The following is a 25259-nucleotide window of genomic DNA, read 5'->3' on the forward strand; positions in this document are numbered from 1 at the left end:
CGTTTTTAGAGATCAGAAAAATATTTTTATTTAACCCTCTAATACCCAAATTTTTGATTTTGATCTAAATATCATTTTTCGTCATCTAAAATCGATTTAAACATGTTTTGGAAGATGATTCTTTTTAATTCTTGATTTAGACAATTTCGGTTTTTGATTTTTCTAATTTTTATTTTCAAACATCTTCATACTTTTATATTTTTCCTGGAAGCCTATTTGGGTGGTGGATTTTTTGAGACGAAAACATTTTGAAATTTTACGATTATTGTTGAAATATTTTAAATTTTATTTTTTTTCATTGAAAATTTTATTTTTCGTGTAATTTTAAGAAAAATAATTTTAGAGTGTATTCGACTCCCTTAAACTATTTTACTATGATAGAATGATTTGGGAAAAATTTAAAATATGTTAATTGTAGCTATACTGTACTAAATAATCGATGACATCTGAAAAGTGACTAAAACATCAATTTTTCAATGATTTTTTAAAAATGTAAATACGGTTTAAAAGACACCAAAAACCGTTTTGAGGTATACAGAACAGTCCCAAATATCAGCCAAAAATATAAAAATTTGGATTGCCCACTAAACAAAAAATACAAAAATACTCAAACTATACCCCGTCTAAAGGCGGGGTTGGGTATTAGAGGGTTAAATTATCGAAGCGCCAAAGTAGAACCCGATGAAGCTGAGCAGGACTTGAGAACTTCTTCTCAGCGAAGAGAAGTAATTAGTTTTAATAATAATAATGACAATTCATCGACTGGTTTAAATGACGAGCCACAACTGTCTGGTAGATCTCTTGTTTTAAATGATATTGTAAAGACAAAAGTAACACCAAAAACTTCTATGAAATTACATGCTTTAGAGATTTTGGGCTATTTTCAGAATTTCAATCGCATGAAAAGTGCTAAAAAAGTTAATGAGATTCGTAAAAAAGTTTTGAGCTTATCGTACTCGGTTGTTTTGGGTACGGAAACCAGTTGAAATGATAGTGTGAGTAGTGACGAAGTTTTCGGTAATAATTATAATGTATACAGAGATGATCGCGATTTAACCCTTACTCAAAGAATGTCTGGTGGTGGCGTCCTTATTGCAATATCCTCGAAATATAACTCCGAACTTATTGCTTCAACTAAATTTAGTGATTTCGAGCACGTGTGGGTGAAAACTCATATAACCGGTGAAACACATATATTTGAGTCAGTTTATTTCTCACCTGATCAAGCATGTAAATCAGTGTATGAAAAGTTCTTCCAAAATGCCGAGAAGATTATTTCACAATTTGCACCGGGATTCAACGTACACGTTTATAGGGATTTTAACCAAAATGAATGTATTCTCCTACCAGTTATAGCTTGGAATGAAACATTACAATTAATATTTGATAAAACTGCCTGTCTAGGTTTAAACCAAATTTATCACGCGAAGAACCAACAGAATCGGTATTTGGACTTCTTATTAACAAACATATTTAATGACTTTTGTGTGGAAAAATGCAGCGTTTTATACTGCCATCAAGTTTCCCATATATTTTTTTTTGTCTGTATTAACGAGATTTTTAACCCTAAGTTTCCCATATTTGTTCATAATAACCATAATCATAATAATTTGGAATATGAGGCTGTCTGTGACTACAATAATGCCAATTACGACAATATTAGAATTAAACTAAATAATACAAACTGGCAACCCGCTTTGAAACATTGCGAAGTAGACTGAGCCATAGAGGTCTTTTATAACATTTTGACGTAAATAATTCATACTGAGGTTCCGCTCATAAAGATGCGTCGTAATAATAGTTCTAAAAATCCAGCCTGGTTCAACAAGCAAATTATCAATTTAAGAATCGGAATCAAAAATTGTACGGTCGGTCACCAAATCTTTGTAGTAATACTGTTATGTAAAGGTATAACCACAGACAAACAGACGTAACACTTCGAACACTTTTCGATTAGAAAAATAGTCACGGTTACATGTTCGCCCAATACTAAAAAGACTGAGTTTGGCCAACCATGAACTAGGTGGCGGTAGTGCGCAAACGTCAAACTCGAACAAAACCGATGGAAGCGCCACGGGTGGCCCGTCGGCCAACTATCACATTTAAAAATTGGTCGTTAAATCAGTGTACGATGAGAATGATTAGAGTGTTACGTCTGTTTGTCTGTGGTATAACGCTTTAAGCTAGAATAGGTTTATTCAATTCTTGGTTAGAATTTATAAGGTTATTCAAAGTTTGACTCACAGTTTTGGTGTTCTACCGAGAGATGAGTTTTTTACCGTTCGGGATTGTAAAGCTGTTCACAAGTTACCAGGCTAAATGAAATATATTCAATAAATTGGGATTTTAAAAAAATCGAGTAGAAATTAACTGGCTTACTGATTCCGGAAATTTGAAGCGCCACCGGCTCTGAATTGTTTGGATGGCAAACCAGCGATATCTGGGTTGATTCATCTCCGCGCAACGAATTCTGAGCCTGATGCGATATAGATATTAACTCAAAGATCTTTGATATTCAACTTCTTGCGTTAAGGTAGGAGAAAAGAACTTGATTACGTCTAGATTTTTTAATTTCGACACTAATTTAACTCTTCCAAAATAATGTTCTTCAAATGAAACCAATAAAAGCAAAGGTGATCAAAACTACTAGTCATCGCATCTGACAGAACGTTCTATTGTTCAATCATCTCTTAACTTCTATCTACACATACTCAATATATTGCTATGTGCATTCAAAATGCAAATATCAAATGCGGGAGCACCAAATGCGGCAAGATTTTCTAACACGTAACCCGATGTCAGTGGGAGCTTTCGAATCCTAGGTTGGCGGTGATATTGGCTATGGTTGCTACGTTGCCTTTGGTAGAGTAATGCGGGGCAAAAGTTCGCACGGGGCAAAAGTTCGCAGTGGGTCTGTTTCTGAGCACGAGTTAAGAACTCAAACAAATCTGTATGGGTTCGACACATAATCAGGTCAGTTACTCGTCAATAAAAATTGGAACGATTTCGTTATGGTTTGGCAGAGTTATGCAAAAAACTGTGTTTCTAGGTGTTTTGATAGAATTTTTGGACCATTTGGAATAAGAATTTGTAGTAACAGGAAGAAGAAGAATCTCATAACCTCTTGATGCCGAAGAATCGTTATTCTATAGTAGTGCGCGGGGTGCACTCGAACAAACTATATACTACTAGTGCTTCTTGTAGAAAGGGACATTGCTAAAACCTCGACAGTGGGGTAAAAGTTCGCAGTAGCTGTGGGGCAAAAGTTCGCACTAGATTTCTGAATCTAGTTTATCAATATAATTACAGAATCTTTGGAGCAATGATGATTTCGTATGGAAACTACTATATATGTATAATATGTGTAGTATGCACCCTGAAATCGTTGCGGCAGAGGGTTTGAACTTAGTTTTGAAGGAAGATTGATTGTAAGGCAAACATTATGTTCACCCATTTTAATCAAAAAATGAAGAATGGCCAAAAAAATTTTAAAACATTCTCTTCGTCATCCTCGTCGTGTCTTTCCATATGTTTCTGAAGGTCTTTTGTTCATCTACTTTACCGGAGTCTTTCATAGCTTAATTTGTAAATTCACAGATATAATTTATCACCATACTGACGGGGATAAGATTCGATTACGGTCCCGTTCAACAGTTTTGCTGCATATTTAATTTTATTTTTCATGTATTCTGTGCAACACGTATATCTATGATTACTCCACAATGTATTTTGACAACTACTGAAACGCTGGAAAGGACAGCTCTTAGTTAATAGTTGTGGAAGTCTTCATAAAACACATTCTATACATAAGCTAAACATCATGTCGTATTCCAGTTGGGCCGTGATGCTAAGAACAGAAAGAAACAGATTTCATGGCAAGAGTGAAACGACGAACATGAATTAACATGAAATAAATGAACATCACACCAATAAACTACCCTTTACAAGGTGCGAACTTTTGCCCCGCATAATGCGAACTTTTGCCCCCACTATGGGGCAAAAGTTCGCATTGGAGTACTTGTATTGAAAATTGTATTACTATAACTAGAAAAGCAATGCGAAAAAATCTAGTACTACGTTTTGAAGGCAACATGATAAGGACCCGTTTAACGAAGAACAACGATATTATTTTCTTTTCGTTTAAAAGTTATTTTGAGAAGTCTGTTAGGTGCGAACTTTTGCCCCGCATTACTCTAACATGTGTTACCGCGTTTGAAGCGCATTTGGGCACCGTTTGCATCTTGAACGCACACAGCAATAGATGCCCTACTGTAATCAAGTATCTGTTCCGGCCGAGGGGATTGCTACTTGCCGTATTAAAAATTTCACAAAGTTTACAGACAAAACAAAAATCAAGAAAATTTAAAAAAGTATTTGAGTGCTTGTGATCATCTCAATTTAGCTATATCGGCTGCGCTTGAAGAGTATAACAGGAAAACAGAGAATGAAGTAAAACCGTGCCCCAAGAGATTCTTCAATTATGCAAAAACTAGGTTGAACTCGAGTAATTTTCCATCAAAAACATCATTGGATGGCAAAGTAGGAGAAAACTCCGAGCAAATTTGCAACCTTTTTGCGACCTTTTTCCAAGAAACTTATAGTAAATTTTCCACATATTTTCCTGATTTAACCAGCGATATTGGTGTCAACCAAATTTTGTTACGGGATATATTGACAGGTCTGAAAGATTTAGATACCAACAAAGGTTCAGGATCAGATGGGATTCCACCGATATTTCTGAAAAACTTGGCAACTGAATTTGCACCGCAATTATTTTAGCTTTTTAACAAATCACTTGAAACTGGAATGTTTCCGAATGAATGGAAAAAATCTTTTCCTATACCCATCTATATCTGGGAAAAAATCTGATGTTCGTAATTAGCGTAGAATTGCGATTATATCATGCATTCCAAATCTTTTTGAGTCTATTATAAACATAAGTGTATTTAATCAAATAAAACATAGAATAACAAATGCACAGCATAGATTTTTCAAATGCCTCACAACTACTACTAATTTATTAGAATTTGTAAATTATACCTTAACCGCAATGAACAAAGGTAACTACGTCGAATCACTTTATACTGACTTCAGTAAGGCATTCGACTAACTTGACATTCCTATGCTGATTTTCAAGCTTGATAGTTTGGGAATTGAATTGACCCTTTTGAAATGGATCGAATCGTATTTAACCAACCGAAAACAGATAGTAAAATTTGAGGGGAAAAAACACACCCTATCAATGTATCATCAGGAGTTCCCCAGGGATCACATCTAAGACCTTTACTTTTTATATTATTTGTTAACGATATTTCGTACATTCTTAAGCATCTAAAAAATTTAATATATGCTGACGAGCTGACACTTATCTTAGGGAAATATGTATTTTCGATCAATGATGTAATAAAAGTCTACTGCAGTTGAACGTCAAAAATGTAATTTGATTACGTTCAGTAGGAAACATAAAACACCGCCTAGATACAGTTATCTTTAGGAAATCAAGTAGTTGCAAAGTGTGACAGAATTAGAGATTTAGGTATTATTCTTGATTCTAAGTTAGCATTCACTGACCATTATAATGCCATAATCCATAAAGCAACCAATATGCTGGGTTTTATAAAGCGTTTCGTATACATTTTCAAGGACCTATATACGATTAAAACATTTTACATAACTTATGTCAAATCGGTTCTAGAATACTGTTTGGTCTCTCTCCTATATGATAACACATGAAAAACGAATTGAATCAATACAAAAGCAGTTTCTCTTATGTGCTTTACGCAATCTATGCTGGACCACATTTCCGTCGCGTTTATATAAGGCTCGATGTTTGCTTATAGATATCCAGACCTTGAAGGTACGCCGCGAATTTGCTATGGTCACATTTGTAAATGATATTGTATCGCAACGCATTGACTCGGCAAATCTAGTATCGTGTATAAATTTTTATGCTCCAACTAGACAATTGAGAAATAGAAATCTATTTGCTTTAAACAATCATCGAAGAGACTATGCCAAATTTAGTCCCTTAAATCGAATGATGTCTCTTTACAACCAGCACTGTATATCAATTGATTTGACCACATCACGAACAAATTTAAGGAAAGATTTCAACTCTTTAATATACAATAGGATATAGATTAGCGTGGTTCAAAAAATCGTTTTTGCTCCACACCGCTTATTCGACTCGTAACCAGATTCTATGCCTTCTCCCAAAATTTGAGCTCAATTGGTTGAAAATTGAGAGTGCACAAGCCCTTCGAAGTTTGTATGGGAATTAGTATGGGAAAAGGACGCTTTTCATTCAATTGACCGTAGCATTTCCCCAAGTGCCCTATAGTGTTAGTTGACCCTTGGTACTCCTAGGCCGCTCTATCAGCTACAACTTTTCCGAAGACCACATTCAAATCGGACGCCTCATTAATTAGTTATTGATTTTTAGCCAGAAGGAAAATCTTTGGTCATGATGATTACACTATTCGATGGGCATCACTGCAATTTGCCTTGAAACATAGTAGCCATGATTTATGTGTGCTATATTTGGCGTAATGTGCAGCAATGTTGCCTGCTGGAAAGCTGAACGATCACTGTTAAAGTTTCTGCTGCTGGTCAAAAATCAATAACTAATTAATGAGGCGTCCGATTTGAATGTGGTCTTCGGAAAAGTTGTAGCTGATAGAGTAGCCTAGGAGTACCAAGGGTCAACTAACAGTATAGGGCAATTGGGAAAATGCTACGGTCAATTGAATGAAAAGCGTCCTTTTCCCTTACTAATTCCCATACAAACTTCGAAGGGCTTGTGCACTCTCAATTTTCAACCAATTCAGCTCAAATTTTGGGAGAAGGCATAGAATCTTATTATAAATCGAATAAGCGGTGTGGAGCAAAATCGATTTTTTGAACCACGCTAATATAGATACAGCCTAAAATATATATGTAGTCTACGTTACGATTGACGAAACAAATTAATAAATAAACAAAGGGTCACCAAAAAAAATCTCTATGATTCTCACTGGCGTGGTAAGATTTGATTAAGAAAAAAATACGCCAATCTTGTGCCTAGGTTAGTTCCCCAATATTATTAATTTGCAGTGCATGCAACGAATCTGCAATGCATCTTCAATAACTTCTCTTGTAGATTTCAGAATCAACCCAATTAGCTTTTCCACAGTTACGTGCAGGGCCTAGATAGGGATCTATCAATAGTCTCACTACAAATCTTGCAAAAAATTTGCCGCAAGGAATCAATCAAAAACCATCTTTCTATCTTAACCTTCTAAACTCCATCCAACTTCTTGATCAACAATTTAAGCAAACTTTTCGTTTCAATAAATCAAGTTCAATAATTTTGAGTGTTTTAAATTAGGAACAATACCTTGCATACAAGCTGGCCTCCACATGCAGTGTGTAAGGTAATGTACTTATTTTAGAATGCTTGACCCTTTCACGTTTGATTTTGTGTAATGCATTTCTTGGATTAATTTAGAAATTATTTTAAATTATATGTATTTTTTCATATCATCCCAAAAATACAACTTTTTTGAAAGTGTGCAATGATTCTCAAGTTGTTAAGCTGTTAAAAATTGGCATTTATATTTGATTGATGACGCTCGCTTTTTTATGTCAGATAATTTGTGGTTCATATACAGCACTGCGGATTGTTTCCCTAGAAAATTTGCATTTTTCTTCAGAAACGAAAGATAACTAGCGAAGTGCCTACTTCGGCAGTTTATTAAAAAAGATTTGTAGCGGACTTCTTTCGGCATACTGTACGTTCGAAATATACTCAAAAATTGTATTATGGTTTATTTATTTGTAGCTGAGTTCGTGGCTGAAAACGGATTACCAAGACGATTACGAACCGCATATACGAACACACAACTGCTGGAGCTGGAGAAAGAGTTTCATTTCAACAAATATCTGTGTCGGCCTAGAAGGATAGAGATAGCAGCTAGTCTGGACCTTACGGAACGACAGGTACTTTTTTGAATAGAATATAGTTATATACATATCGCTCGGCATTAGACGTATCAGCTTCAAGAAGTATATATAGTCTGTGTTTTCATAAATGATTTATTCGTTTACATAACCAATTACTAACTACTCATTCTGGGAGAGTTCTTACGGATATTAGAACATTATCAATTTTGCGAACAGATACTAGTATTTTTCATTTGGCTTCAAAATAAAAGAGTTATTGAAAAAAATCCTGAATTAGATTGTTTTCGTTTAATTTAAGTGTATTTTAACTAATGCTAATTCTACACTTTGAATTAGAATTGGTGCACATACGGTCTTACACTTATTGGTAGTGATCACGCATAGCCCCATCCTATTTGATACAAACTGATTGCAACTTTGCTAAGCACAATGGTCATATTTGGTCATAAATCTGATTTTTGAAACCACTTTGTATTCGTTGTTTGATTCTGGTCGTTTAAACCAAGCAGAAGAAGGAAACATAAATCAAAATAAACAATTTCTGAGAATCCATTTTTCAGTCTTTTTGAATGCGAAATACCCCTTATGTAGTCAAAAATGTGAAGAATAGATTAGATGTGACCGTTCTTCAAACAAAACAAGTTCACGTGTTTACACAATATGTTCAGATTCATTAATAAATTATAAATGAACAAATATTGCATGTGTTGGAATTTGTTCGAGCAGAGGGTTTGCGTAAATTGACTCGCGTATTCCTTTTAACCCTAAAAGGGATACCTTCATGGCCTCAGTTTTGTCACCTCGCTGAGTGTGTTTCATCAAAGACGAGCTCTGAAAGGAGCCTGGGGTCCAATGGACCCCAGGTATCCCTTTTAGGGCTAATAACCCTTCATGTAAGATATAAACTACAAAAACAAAATACCCCCAATATTATCACTATTCATATATATTTTTTTAAACTTAACAAGAAATGTAAACGAGGTGCCACTGAAATGATTACATAAAATTTATTTTTCAGAGATCCGCCATTACGAAGAAATTTCTAACAGAAATTCCTTCAAGACATAAATGAGAAATTGCTGTAAAAAATTCACCAGTTTCAATGTCATCTTTATTATCCAATTACCTAGATTATACTGCTATACGTCCGCCCTAATGGTAATTGACCATGTTGATGGGGATTTTTATAGAACATGTGACATTTATGCGTAGAACGGCCGTAAATACAGATAAAAATGTATTGACTTCTCCTGAAATTTCTTAGAGAGCTCTACCAGGATATTAATCAGAGTTTACCCTAAGACTAAAAATTATGCATGCGATTCTCGACGCAAAATTTCCTACATTATTATTGAAAATTTCTTCATGTAAACATCCAAAAATACGCAATATTTTTGACTGATTTTTTTATAAAATCTCAAAATAAAAAACATGGAAGTATAGTGAACCTGCTGTGATGGCTAGAACACCTGACTATTACACCGAGGTTCTGTGATAGAAACCAACTGCCGACAAACTCACAAAATGTGGGTTCTTCCTTCGGAAAGGAAGAGAAGTCGTGATAGAAATTTGTTTTACAATATTCGCATGAATTTCTGCATTGCTTTTGTAGATAATATCTGATAAGTACGCTTATTTTGTAAATAATTTGTATATAGTTTTAATTGGGCTATCTTGGACAGTACACACCAATGAAATTGTAACCAGTCACCACATTAAAACACAACACTGTACCCAAAGATACTCACCGAATTTAATTATTACTCCACACCTTACTCAACCCAGTATTTGACAGTACAAAATAGACAACCAAAACAATCGGTTGTGTTCTGTATTATTTTATCCCGTTCTCGCACAGTCCAAGTGTAACCCATAGCAGCAGATTAAATCTCTATCCCATTTCGAGCCCGTCCTGCGGTGGTGGCCAACGGTCGCAATAAAATAATCAATCGATCATCGCACGTGCATGCGTGCGCGAATGCATAATGAAGAGGAGGAGCTGATACTAAGCGCCTAAGGTGTGAATAGCGCCTAAAATTTGTGCTATCGCTCCTCCGTGATCATTCATTTTTCCCAACGGCGCCACTTTACTGAGCTAGCGTTAAAAGGTTAACCTTCACATACCCGACCCCCAACATCTTATTTTCAAAATGCTGGCATTTTGTCAATTTTCATCCAATTTTTTTGAAGTCGCCCTCAATCGATCATAAATTGGTGCAAGTTTATTACACCCAAGTGGCCACGCAATATCCGGAACCATTTCGGAGATATTCCGGATTGTACTGGGGTCAGGAAGGGTGCCGAAATGGCCAAAAATGATTATTTCGTGTGTTATTGTGTTTGAACCATCGATTTTCAGCTGAATTTTCATAGCGAACAATAAAACACAACTGCGATAATCAGATTTGAAAAAGTTGACCCATCCGGATCACCGTGACAGGTTCCGCGGGGGCCTCATTGGGGACACTTCTGGTTTTCATCCAAAACATATCGTGCGACATATCAAATTTCCTTATTTTGAATGACTGAGGCAGAAACGATACCCTGAAGTCTGTATCAACTAATATGCCCACCCCGGAACATCTAGCATAGATTCCATGGGGGTGACATTGGGGACATTTCTGGTTTGCGACCTAAACATGCCGTGCGACGTATCAAACTTCATGATTTCAAGAGATTCGGACAGAAAAAAATGACTGAAGTGTGTAGCAACTAATTTGGCCGCTCCGGAACACCTCAAACAGGTTCCGCGGGAGCCTCTCAAACTAACACACGAAATAATCCCTTTCAGCCATTTGACAAAACAGACCCCTCACCCACCCCCTGACCCCAGTACAATCCGGAATATCTCCGGAATGGTTCCGGATATTACATGACCACTTGAGTGTAATAAACTTGCACCAATTTATGATCGATTAAGGGCAACTTCAAAAAAATCGGAAGAAAATTGACGAAATGCCAGCATTTTCAAAATAAGTTGTCGAGGGGCGGGTATGTGAAGGTTAAACATTGTTCGCTCTCGACCACCGTAATACAACTTTGATTATCTTTATTTACCTTTATCTGATATTGAAGTTTTTCTCTAATTTCTTCTATGAGGTTCTAGAGCCAAATGAGCTCTTGACAACCCTCAACTAGGACGACAAACTCTGCTTCCGTGGAGCAAACGCAACCTGATCCCCAAGATATTACTCCCCGCCGAAGTAACATTTGTACGCCTCTTGATTTAGTTTGAATCCGCTTTCAGTTCTCTCGACCTCGATACCCAAGAAATGACGCAAATCTTCAAGATCTTTGACGACAAAATTCTTCACTTTACTATTACTTTAGAGCTTTTAGTAGAACTTGTTACTTCAGACTCTAGTTTAATTTAAAAACACTTCACTAATACTTTACTTTTGCAAAAGAAAATAAAAAATGAATAACTCGTCCTTTCTAGTTTTTCTTTAAAAGAGTTATTCATTTTTTATTTTCTTTTGCAAAAGTAAAGTATTAGTGAAGTGTTTTTAAATTAAACTAGAGTCTGAAGGACAAAATTCTTCTCCAGCGTCGAAAACATTGTCTTCAATTCTCGTTTAGATGTCGCGGCAATGACCACGACATATCATCCACATAAATCAGGATATACTCAGTTACTCCATTTCGGCATCGCAGTTACAGGCACCAATCCGCATTAGGTGAGCAAAATGCAATCATCTTGAACACCGAGTCGACCTTCTGATCCCAGACACGTGCAGATTGTTTCAAACCATATAGACGGCATACTTTGCTTGCGTCCTCAACAATGTATCCTTCCGGCTGTCGCATGTAGATTTCTCCTAGTTCCGATATGAACTGGCCTAGTGTTAAAATCTCGTAAATACAGACAAAAAAGAAAAGATTTCTCCAATGAGTTCGCCGTTTGGTCTAGCATCCGACAACAGGTTCTGAAACTGCCAAATCGAAATCTAGGCTAACGAACGTACGCATCTTTGTTTGCTGATTCATCTGGATCTGTACAGGTTGGTCATTTGAATACAAACACTGGTTCTTGAATGACTTCACGACTTTTGAATATTTTTCTTGTTGTTGGTCGGTATAGTATGTACGCCTTCGTTTCTTCTTCGAAACCCACCAGCATAGCATCATGTGATTTCGCATCTTACTTAGCTACTTCTTTAGCTGCTTCGGCACTTGTGTCCTTACTTTCGATCCGAAGGTACGAACTTGGTTGGTGATCGATTTACAAGTTATGTTGCAGCAGCCACCGTTGCAACCCAAAACTCCTTTCCTTTGGCACGAGTTGTAGACACCGGGCTCGTTCAATGATTGTCCGGTTTACCCACTCCGTCTATCCATTTTGTTCTGGGGTGTAATCTGTAGACGTTTGATACCGAATTCCAAGTTCTTTCAACCGATCCTCAAATGCCTTGTTGACGAGTTCCTTACCGTTGTCCGATTTTCAATGCTCGTCCAGTTTGACGGTCGCTGTGGAACTGATTGAATGTACGCAAAATTTTCTCTGCTGATTTCGACATCGCGAAATAGCGCAGAATTTTTTTTTTCTTTGGTCTGTATTAACGAGATTTTTAACCCTAGGCTAGTTCATCTCGGGACCCACGCTTTACTTCCCTTCCGAAGGAAGAACCCACATTTTGTGAGTATGTCGGGAGTGGGATTCGATCCCAGGTCCTCGGCGTGATAGTCTTGTGTTCTAACCACCACACTAGATCCGCTCCACAAATAGCGCAGATGACACAGTTAAGTTCCCATTAGACGTGACAAATATTTGGCCAAACAAGCCCAACAAATGACCAACACAACGTTAATCATAGCAACCTTGGACGAATGTCGGACTTCAATAGGGCACTGCATGAAATTCGCGCCTTCTGTTTCACTCTTACAGAAATTTTGTAAACAACAAGGCCAAGAAACGTCAAAATCCCATACAAAATCAAAACAATGCAGTGCCCTATGGTCCACTGCACGAATTTCTGCTGGCCTGCTTACTCTCACAAAAACTTTGACGTTTGAGAGGTGCCAACACCGCTCAAACGTCAAATTTCGTGTGAGAGTAAGCAGGCCAGAATAAATTCGTGCAGTAATCCATAGCAAATAGGGTAATTCGCTAATTGTTGAACGGTTAGTACTGGCATTTTTGTTTTCGTTTGTTTTTCCGTGTATAATTCCACTATTGTTGACAAATATACAGTGAACGTCTAGATCCACTCATTCGTTATACTTCCCATTGAATTTGTATTCCCTGAAATTCCATTTTCTAAGAGAAAATAGAACATTTGTTTGGGAAGACTGTAACCCAAATGTTGAACGCTTCCATAAGATAGCTCATCCTAATGTTGGACGACTCTCGCCAATTGTTGAACGGTTCAAGCTTTGTTCGTAATTGATGACGTATAATCCAACATAAACCTATCATTGACCTGTTTTTAACAGTTATCCGATGTGGGTCCAACAGTGGTCCAACATTTGAAAAAATTGACCCGACTATGACCCGACTATGACCCGACATCCGACAATTTTTCACTCTGGCGGATTTTTTTCCGGGTTTTTCGTGTTTTGTGCTCAGTTAGCTATTTGACTGACAATTCATTGAAATGAGGGAGTGTCCATAAATTACGCCACGAAAAAATTGTCCATTGTAAAGCCCCCCTCTCTCCCTATGTAACACAAATTTTTGTATGCGTCGTCACACTTTACTGAACCTCCACCCCCCCCCCCCCCCTTAAAAGCGTGACGTAATTTATAGACATTTCCAATGAATCGCTTCCCATTTGAAGAGAGCTCTAGTGGACTGAAATCGTTTGAAATATAATCAAATGCAAAAAATGGCTGAAAAGATTTGACTAGAAGCGAAAACGACTGAAGAATAGAACGTTTTTGAAAGCCCCTGAAACACTCCTGGAAACCCATGGGACCCACTCAACCCCCTAGACACCCCTGGAACGACCTTGAAATCCTTTGCAAATCCGTGGATTGCTTCTGAAAAAGGTTAAGTGAAAAAAAATCTAGCGGTCATGCTAACATCGAAGGTTATGCCACTGTTCAACAATTGGATCCTAGATGCATAGTGTGATAAGAAAAATATTTTTTTCAAATGAAATTACAATGAAAATGTGATTTTAAACAATGTCAAACTGTTAAGGACATCCCTACAGTTCTTGTAGCTAAGGTGTGACTTTGATATTTGTGGTCGATTTGCCAGCAAAGCTTATTTCATAACAGCCATTTCTAAAAATTTATCTAAAGAGTTGTGCAGTTTTCGTGTCATCAGCGGTACAAAATTTTCAATCGATGTTTGTGAGGTAAAATATGTATAATTTTGTAACTTTATTGGAGCAATATCATGACACACATGTATACGCATCTACATCATACGTTTACGTTGATAGAAAATTACTTAAGTTAATTAAATTTATAATAACATTTTCAAAAACTGTCCAACATTTGGGTAGTGTTCAACAATTGCCGAATTACCCTATTTGGCATAACGACAAACAGTCTAATGGCACCTTTATCGGTTCCTGATTCGGTGAACTTGATTCCACTTGCAAGGCTTCAGTTGCGTTAAGCTTCTCGCGTTAGGGTGTCCCATCCTCTGATGCCAGGTGTTACATCAGTCGAGAAACACGCCAATTACGATGCCGTATGTTTTCCGTTTTCAGAAAACCAGAACAGATTCTAACCTTGTCGTTTACTCGGGTTGCTATGACGTTTCTAGCATGGTCAAAGACCTCCACGCCATCAGGGTGGAACAGTACCTTGTGACTTCTCATAACAATTTTGCTAACGGATAGTAAGGACATGCCAGAGTGGTACTTCACGTAGTCGACTTCAATCGGTAGATTATCCGAGCAATATGCAGCATCCAACTTCACGACGCCTTCCGCTACGATGTCCAACTTGATCAGCAGCAATTACTACAACGCTTGCCTCTTTCGCAGTCAGCAACAGCTCACGGTTTTTCGTGAAATGTTCAGACGCAAATCTGAAAGGGGGTCGCTTTTTTGTTATAACTTTGTCAATTTTGAACCAATTGACTTGATTTTTTGTACACGAACACGGATAGTTCTAACTGTGCCTACATGTACACAAAATTTCATGAGAATCGGTTCAAATTTGACTGAGTTATAACAAGTGACCGACCCGTGCAAAAAAAGAATCGAGTGTACATTGTAAAATGTTCATTTCAAAAACATTGTGTGGTTATATTTTTTTATATTGTCTTTTGTATGGAAACGTACAATTCAATAGGTAATCTTCGATATAGCGTACCCTCGATTATATAACGAATTCGATATAACGTACATTTTGCTTCGATATAACGTATAACATTGAAAAATTGCATTCATCCAGTAATAACTCCAAGATAAACAACGAAATCACTCAAATAAATGTTTTGTTGCAGTATTAGCCTTTTTACCCAGAATTAGCGCACATTGTAAAAAAAATAGTTTATGTTATATCGAAGCAAAATGTGCGTTTTATCGAAGCATAAAAAACGAAATGACTTATTGGTGAAAACTCATGTTTTTCATTATTAGTTGTGTGAATTTCACCGAAATCATAATTTGGAGTTAATTTCACATCAAACCCATTAACACTAACATACAAAATATTAATTTTTTCTCTGCTTCGATATAACATACAAAGAGAAAAAAATGTGCGTTCGAAGAGTACCTGTATTTTTATTGGACTTTCTATCAAGGCAAGTCACACTACCAGCTGAGCACACAACTCTTGATCTTTGTCATCGACTGACCCGTGGAAGCATGAGGAGGGAGCCTATAAGGACCAGAATAATGTTGACACTCATTCCAGGTTGCCGATTTATTATTTTGCAGCACAAAGTTGTCATATTCTTCAAATTCACGAAGAAAAAGAAATAAAAAAAAAGTTACCATATTGTACTCAATGAACGATGTTGTACTTCGTACTTGTAATTCTATGTTTATTAATTTTAATCTTATAAATTGAATAGAAAATGCATTGAACCTTTTCTAATGAAAATATGTTATAGACCTACGATGTTGAAAACACAAGGCAGTTCTATTCACGATCCCGCACTTATACTAAATGCGAAAGTGTGGAGTGGGAAATGCTCAATATACCTATATCAAAAGCATTTCTCGTAACATTTGCGGATTTTTAACGAGTAGTAAAATCACCTCGAATTGCAAATCAAATTGATGAAGCTTTAAGATATTCGAAATGTTGTCACAAACTTACGCTGTGAAAAGCTTCACTTGTGCCTCATCGCTGTGCTTTTCGCCACCTTTTAATATACAACGTGAACGTTCAAAAAATGCTACTCATATTCTAAGCTACTCAGAGTTATGTCATAAAATAATTAAAGTACTTCATCTAGCTTCATCTAAGCTAGTCATTTATATTCATATTGTTTAAGAAGGTTTCTATGACGACGCTACATAATATAAAGGTAATAATTTGGGATGTAGAAATATTTAACTCTTACAAATTTCAAACTTTACCCTCCTTATTGGAATTTCCAGTTCGACTTGCAAGTTCAAAAATTCCTATTGGATAAAAAACAAAATATTTCATCAAAAACATGTATGATATATCAAAGCAATGAACGTATTGGCTCACATCTCATCATGCAGGGCATTTTGTATTACGATGTAATAACTATTCACTCATTGATTATTTAACAAGTTAAGATGCGTAATTATAACAATTTTATTAAGGATTTTACCAGCGCCCAGATTTACTTTAAGGTCTTGAAGTTAGTCTATGATTTTACAAACAACTGGAGAATAGTAATTTACGCAAATGAAGAGCATTTATTTAGTTTCTCACTAAAAATACCAATAGGCAAACCAAGAGGTACATACACGAAACTGCAACCAATAAGACTTTGGCCAACCACCAACCTATTTCTGGTTTCCAAGTCGATGCTTTTCGCCGTCGGTTGCTTGAAATGACCTTACCATCGAAGCGTGCACTGCGTACGATTATGGTATACAGGGGATGCGATAGACTTGTTGTCAAAATGTAAATAAATCAACGTGTCCAAATATTGAACTGTTCGTTGATTGAAGAATAAAAAAACTTATTGTACGTATAGTTATGATTTTAGAATGCTTTAATTTTTCAATATAATATAATATAATATAATATAATATAATATAATATAATATAATATAATATAATATAATATAATATAATATAATATAATATAATATAATATAATATAATATAATATAATATAATATAATATAATATAATATAATATAATATAATATAATATAATATAATATAATATAATATAATATAATATAATATAATATAATATGTAATATAATGTAATATAATATAATATAATATAAGTATAATGCAGTCTGCATATTTATTTTGATTACGTTAGACCGATGCAAATACACATTGTTTTTTTTCTTTTATGTCCGAGACCGCTCATCGGGTACGAGGGAAACAAAAATAAATAACAAACGAAAGAAGCTATTGAAAAATAACAAATTATACCAACCATGGAAAAAATATTTTTCAACTATCAGAAAATACAGTCAGGTTTTTTTACGCGTAAAACTCCATATAAAAAAAATGCATCGACTTATTTATGCGTGATACGTCGAGAAGTAGTGAGACTTTTTTACGCGGTTTTTTGAATTTTGAACTGAGTTTTTTTTTACGCGGTACGTATCCCCCGCGTAAAAAAACTTGACTGTAGTTGCTTGTAAACATGTTTTTCTATCGATAATGGAGTCATGGGTAGCCATGTTTTTTTTTCGCCCCTCAATATTTTGGGATTATTGATGGGGGATGGGTAAAATAAAACAAATTGAATATCGAAACAAAATAAAATGCCCGAATTTTTTTAAAGACAAACGTCTTGAAATCCCAGCTCAATATTGCACCAAAACCTCAGATGCACAGATCTCAAGAAGTAAACTTCGAACGTTAGTGTAAATAACTTTAATGTTGGTCTTTCTCACTTGTAAATAAGCCTAAAATAAAAAGATCCGGTGTGGTTTGGTTTTTAATGAGAATTCGTGAGCAGTTGCAATAGTCGACCATTGTGGCGGCCATCTAGGAATTCCAACGAGTCTGTCCTCAAATGTAATTTGAGAAAACAAAATTAGCCTGATGCACATGTTATTCACCCACCAGGAATTTGAACCTTTCTTATGTATATAGTTTTTATTATCATTTTGGATATATTTTAAAACTTTCAAAAATATGTTCGTTTTACATTTTTCTACAGTGACAAAAAGTAAATACGTTGCCACAGACAAATAGACGACACACTTTCAATATGTTTTGTTTAAAATCATAGCCACAGCACTGGAGCATACCCTCCGAATGGTAAAAATACGGTATCTGGCCAACCATGGTATCTACTTTAGTGTGCAAACGTCAAACAGAAACAATATCAATCCTCAATGATGTATGCTTGAAAATCTTCTTCTTCTTTATACGTACATACGTGGGACCGCGCATAACTTACGAATGGAACGTCCGATTTGGGTCGTCTGGGTCTTGTTCTGTTAGTTTTCACCCAAGGAAGGTTTATGACGCAAAAAACATAAAGAAACTCGGAGTTTTTGAAAATTGATTTTCTACACATTTTTAACAGAGGAGTTGACGAAGGTCTTTGACTTGGAAAGTCAAAAACGCAGTAGGCAAGACAACGTTTGTAGGGGATACCTAGTACTTTATAATAATTCCAGCTTAGGTTCATCCAGGAGTTCTTTATAGAATTCCTGCAGAAAAAAAAATTGCCAGCTGTGATTTCTCCAGTGATTGTCGAAGGATTCCTAAGAAATTCCTTCAGAGATTTTTTTCCATTGATGTTTTCTTTAACACATTCAGAAATGTCTACTAAAATTCTTCCAGTTATTCCTACTAGAATTCCTCCAGGAATACCTTCCAAAATAGCTAGGGTTCACTTAGGGATCGACTCTGATTGATATCATGCTAGTGGGGATTTTCGGCTTTACCTTGAGATTTCTACAGGAATTCACACTCAAATTGCTCCAGAATCTCCTGTGATTACTCTATGGGGTTTTCCAAGGATTGATGAGTGAATTCGTTCAGACATTTTGCCTAGAGATTCCTCAAATTATTCATCCAGTGATTCCTCCAAAAATATGTACTGCAAATAGGAACTCCAGGTGGGTTTCCTCCAGGAATTGATACTAAGATTTCTGCTGTAAGTTCTAATAGTATTTCTCAAGAAATTCCTGCACGAATTCTTCTAGTAATAACTGCTTGGATTCCTGTAGGAATTCTTCCTGGGCTTCGTTCAGAACTGTCTTTCCGAGATGTGGATTGTGGATTCCTTCTATGGTTCCTCCAGAAATCCCAACTGGGATTCTTTTAGTTGAAACTGCTATAATATCTTTAGGAATTCCAGCTGAGACGTTTCGTACAAGAATTCTGAGCTGAGGATTATCTTCGGATACTTTCTGAAAAGTTTTATCTATGAATTCATCCCCATCTTCTCTCAAAAATCCCCGGTATTTCTCGACTGATCCCTGCGGGTATTTTTTTTTCAGGGTTTTCTCTGAAGATTCATCCAAGAACTCCTGTAGTGATTATTTCAGGACTTTTATCTAGGTTTTTTGGGGATTCGTCCAGCGATATACTCAAATCGGGTTATCACTGTGTACTTGTGAACATATTAATGGCGTTTGTGTTTCACCCTAGTGAGATTTTGCGATCAATATGACCCAAACAGACTCGCTGATCATTCACTACGCCATCGTGGTGCATCCAGCGTAACATCTAAGGAGAATTAATCCCTGGTACGATACAGGATTCCTTTTTTTTTCTTGGTAAAGGAAATATCTAAAATATCTGTGGGCATGTACTTGTCACACAATTTATATTTGGGAAAAAGCTCTAACAGCGAAAGTTGTAAAAAAACTGCGAATGTGGTCATATGACACTTAGATGAGAAGCAGGCTAGTTTGCACTAGGGATGTAATATCATTTAGATTATCATATAGATTACGCTTATTATTTTAATAGCAAAAACTAAAACCAAAAAAAAGTAACGTTATATCGAAGTAAAAGTTAAGTTATTTCGAGTTACACTATATCAAGGTTACGTTGTATCGAGGTTACGTTATATCGAGGTATGACTGTAAATATATTGTTCATTCAATTCGATTGGTTATTTTCTGTATTACCCTTAAAGTATGATGAAACTTTGATATTTATATACATATGCTCTTTTTTTATTTTTATTTTGGTGATTTTAACTAAGGCTAATTCTACACTTATATATGCTTTTGTTATAATAATAAATGCAAATGAACAGTATAACAATAAAAAACAGCATTGTTTATTTTTTTTTCAATAGTAGCAACAATTCAGTCAACTATAGTTAACACACTACTTTTTCAAAAGGTTTTCAAAACTTTGTTTTGTGGTGAAATCATTTGGTTGAGAAATGGTGGAGATATGGTTTTCCAAAGTTGACTACTTTTAAGGGAAAACGGCTTTGTTACAAACCTGTATTGTACCTAGGTCTATAAATAGCTACAAGCGAACTCAATCCATTTAGTAAAAATCTGCTACTCACAGGTTCATTATTTCGGTGAAGAGTTTATTTGCAGCTTGGATCGCTTGGATGTGGGAATTGAATTATAAAAAACAGTGTTTGTTCCTGCCGGAGTGATTCGTTTTTTTTAATGCCAGAATGGGAAGATGAACAACATACAAACACGATAAATAATATATTTTTTCTTGCAGGTTAAAGTATGGTTTCAAAATAGACGCATGAAACACAAACGGCAAACACTATCGAAAACTGATGATGAAGATTCTAGTAAAGACGATCTTAAAGGTATTACTGTTTTACAAACATCCGTATTGTTTTGTTTTTCTTTGTGATTAAGCCTATGATTTTTTTTTTTTTTTTTTGAAGTTCCCACAATCATGTTAACATCTATATTTTTTTGTTCCCTTTTTCAAGATTCCAATTCTAAAAAATCATGTCAAGGTTGTGAGCTGCCATCAGATGATATACCCGATTCAACATCGAATTCAAGGGGCCAGAACAATAGCACACCGAATAATTGTAAGTATTCTAAATTAAGAAGCATTTTCACAAATAATTGTTGTTTGTTTGTTTTTACAGCGACTCCTAATTCGACAACAGAAATCGCAACCTCGTCTGGCAATGTTTTCAACGCAGACTCCAGTGTCGCTTCAACCTGTAGTGTGGACGATGATGAAGAAGAACATATCCAAGTTAAGAAAAAATCAGACAGTGTAAGTATCTCCAAATACATTTCAGATAACATTGAAAGAACTTGGGTTATTGTTTTTTTTTTATGATGCGATCAATACGCATCGAAACTTTGTTTTTTCATTCATATGTATTTCACAAAAGATAATTTTAATAGTAGAATACACATTAATAAAAACAAAAGATAATTCTTCACTATTATTTCAAAACAACAACCATCTTGAAGCTGTAGGGTGATGTACGTAAACTACGTAGACTCAATTTTGGCAATCTCAGACACACACCTTTCCCGTCCCCCCTCGTAGGCTTTCCTCCATATCTCTCCCACATCATAGTGTACGTAGTTTATGGACAGGCCCTAGTAAGCATATTGCTCCAACCTGATGATTTTCAACCACTACCCTGTCGTTCCGCATTTTCTGAAAAAGAAACATTATTTATAACTTATTAAAACAACACTCTCAATATCTTCATTTTGCCGATTAAACTTCAAGTTGAAATTTATTAGAAGTATTGTGAACAAAACAATAGCCTACCTAATTCAATTATTCCATAGAAACAAAATAAATCATATAAAACATATGTCTTTCAGCCTTCGACTACCAAGAAGCATAGTTCAACGGTCCTGAAAACTGCAAGCGCATCTAAAAGTCAAGAAGTGTTAAAAAAGGAAGCAACTGTTACAGCATCGTACATCTCGGGATCAACAAAAACGGCTCCGTCTGAAGATTTGAGTATCAATATTCAAACGTCCTTTCATCATATCGGATCAAATCCAAATGTAAGAGGTAGAATTCAAACGCACGTGAACACAGAAAATCATTCTCCAGCAAGTGGTGGATATTACGGAGTTCTCAACAAGCAAGATTATGCGCATAAATTAGAGACAGGTTATCCTTACGCAAAAATCGGATCACACAGTCAATATATCAATCAGACTTCTATCCAGAAATCAGAATTTCCTCCAGCAATAAACATAAAAAACATCAATGTTCGCATACAATCGGATAATGCACGGCTTCCATCTCATAATGAAGGTTACGCTGTACAAAATGCGCACTACTATGGTGCTGAAAATCCAACTTGCAATATTCCATTCAGCAATTCGCAATGTTATCATAATGAGTATGATGGACAGTCTGAATTCAATAGTGGATATTATGATCCAAAAGCACAATCATACTATTATGAAGGTTCAACGTATCATCACCATCACCACCATCACAATAATATTGGACCACATGGCGTACAACCATCTCCCTTAGAATATGCATCGGGGAACAGCGTTCTCTCGGCTCCTGATATTCCAGATAACTATAATTTCCATCAGTCATATTACGAGTCCCATTCAGCAAATAACCCATTTCATCATACACCTAATCCAATAATGAATGCTTCAAACATTATAGATCCTATCCATCAGCAAACAAGCCAGGATGTTGTATACACACACAGTAATAATATCCCAATAAGTTATGGACCAAATAACGGCAATCTAGTTAGTAATAATGTACAGTCCAACATTGTTAATTTGGAAAATTCGAATTCATCTTCAGATTTTAATTTTTTAAGCAATTTAGCAAACGATTTTGCACCGGAATATTATCAGTTAAGTTAATAGGCAAAAACGAGCTTCTTATAACAACAGAAAATGCTATGGAAATTGATAGTCTTTATTTATCCAAAAAATATCTTCGGCTATGTTTTGTTTCACAACGTGTTTTACGTGCTAAGCAAGCAAACAATGAGAAATATGTGTTAGTGCAACTTTATTATTTCGATAATCAAAAATATAAATTATGCTTTATTTTAATTGTACAGTTGACAGTTAACATTCAATGGATTTGTTACAAAGGAAATCGCTATTCGTGTAAGTAAAAGTTATTTTAAAACAATGAAAAACCAATAATAAATAAACCTAATCCTTGATTTTCACCAATATGAAAAGCGTTTAATTTATTGGATAGTCTTTGCTAAGACTACATATTGGACTAGTATTGTAAATTAGTAGTAAATTATCGTGAATGGCAGCTTGAACAGTGACGTCATCATGTGTCATCATTAGTGCTGTTCAACGACGTAGGTTGAACTTGCTCGAAGTTACGAAGTTGCTGCATCCCGCTCTTACCCGTTTGATGACAAATTGGTAAGAGCAAGATGCAGCAACTTCGAGCAAGTTCAACCTGCGTCGTTGAACATGACTATCTCCTTCTCTTTCTTCGGTTCGGCGTCGGTCCTTGCCTGCTCAAATCACAATCACGAGTGGGAATGAAACGTTTGATAAAAATTTATTCAAATTTATTCAAATAATTCAGTAAAACTGGGATACATTTGTTCGACGATACCTTAGTAGAAAAGTCCTTCCTACTGAGTTTGCAACAATGTAGTGGTTTAGTAAATTTATTCTGACGAAGCTTTTGGTGATTTGATTAGTCGCAATTATGCAAATCAAAATTTTATTGCGCATTTAATTCACCACTGGATTGCGCATTCAGTCTTCATAAGTGTGAAAACGTTGATACAAGTGCGCGATTGAATCAAATCCACTTGATCTCTTCGGCGCACTATTTCTTTGGTTTATGATGAATAAGTGCTCTGAAAACACCAAGTTGATGATGATTAACCTGGGCTTGTTAGGGGAATATCTGTAAATAAAAAGAAAATCGCGTTAAGTACTGTTCCTTTGAATTCCACTAAGAATTTGCATCCTTTGACAGATACGTATTTCGACCTCAACTGTACTTGGCTCGAGTCAAGTACAAGACACTGAAGACGACCTTACAGTTGAGGTCGAAATACGTATCTGTCAAAGGATGCAAATTCTTAGTGGAATTCAAGGGAACAGTACTTAACGCGATTTTCTTTTTATTTACACCAAGTTAATTTGTTGCAATTGGCTTCATTAGCGGTGTTGAGATAATTCCATATTCTGAATCTGCATGTCAAACTGAGCCGAAATCCAAATTTTCATCAATTTTGGTGCCGGCGAACCTATTTAAATATCAAATTGGCTTCTTTAGCTGTGTTGAGATAATTCCATATTCTGAATCTGCATGAGAAACTGAGCCGAAATCCAAATTTTCATGAATTTTAGTGCCCGGGAACCTATTTAAAAATCAATTTGAAGTTTGTATGGGAGCGATTTGTCGAATCACCCCTCGTCGCATTTTGTACTGGGTGGAACTGTCAAACAGTTACCCAGCTGTCAAAAGGTGATTTCAAAAAATCTCTTCGAAATTGATTTTAGGTATCAAAATAAAGTTTTAAAAATCTGAAAAAAATCATAGTGGCTCAGAAAAAGGTGCTCTTTCGTATAAAATAAAAAAATCGATACATTTTTCTTAATTTAAAAACCCAATTGAAATTTGTATGGGAGCGATTTGACGAATCACCCCTCGTTGCATTTTGTACTGGGCGGAGCTGTCAAACAGTTGCCTAGCTGTCAAAAGGTGATTTCGAAAAATCTCTTTGAAGGTGATTTTAGGTACCAAAATAAAGTTCTAAAAATCTGAAAACAATCATAGTGGCTCAGAAAAAGGTGCTCTTTCGTATAAAATCAAAAAATTAATACTTTTTTCAAAATTTAAAAACCCAATTTCGCTCTTTTATTTACGTTTTTGTACTCTTGAAAACTCGTGCGATAGTCCAGTTGTGAACTAAATGCGCTATATTTACCTTACGAGTATTTTTCCGCGGGAGAGATAAGTAATGTATCTACTTAGTGACTGAGTTGGTCTTACTCCACAGATCGAAAAAAGAGTGTAAAATTATGTCACATATGATGCACATAATTGGAGCGTGGGATATCACAGAAGTTTACATGACATATCATGTAAAGTTCATGAAATATCATGTAAAATTCCATTATATGTCATGTAATTCAGCATGACTCTGAGAGTTTACATGACATATAACACAAATTTACATTATATATCATGTAATCCATCATAACATTAAGTTTACATGACTAAAATGAAGTTTACATGACGTGTAAATCTCATTATTTTTATCTGTGTCTGAAATCGAAAAATCCTTTGTTTTCTTACTTAGTTTTCGTTAAAAGTGGGACAACAAACTCATTGGC

General features: G+C 35.6%; 1 protein-coding gene across 1 annotated transcript in view; it reads left to right on the forward strand.

Annotated features, from left to right (window-relative positions):
• LOC109406956 (homeotic protein proboscipedia) overlaps positions 1-23110 on the forward strand; it is a 41721-nt gene extending 18611 nt beyond the window's left edge. The window contains exons 2-6 of the mRNA XM_029864519.2: positions 7820-7977; positions 20677-20770; positions 20900-21004; positions 21065-21198; positions 21768-23110. Coding sequence (XP_029720379.2) covers positions 7820-7977; positions 20677-20770; positions 20900-21004; positions 21065-21198; positions 21768-22793 — 1517 coding nt within the window. The 3' untranslated portion in view covers positions 22794-23110. The remainder of the gene's footprint in view (positions 1-7819; positions 7978-20676; positions 20771-20899; positions 21005-21064; positions 21199-21767) is intronic.
• Positions 23111-25259: the final 2149 nt, after the last annotated feature.

Source organism: Aedes albopictus, chromosome 1, assembly GCF_035046485.1.
Source record: "Aedes albopictus strain Foshan chromosome 1, AalbF5, whole genome shotgun sequence".
In the NCBI taxonomy this organism is placed as follows: domain Eukaryota; kingdom Metazoa; phylum Arthropoda; class Insecta; order Diptera; family Culicidae; genus Aedes; species Aedes albopictus.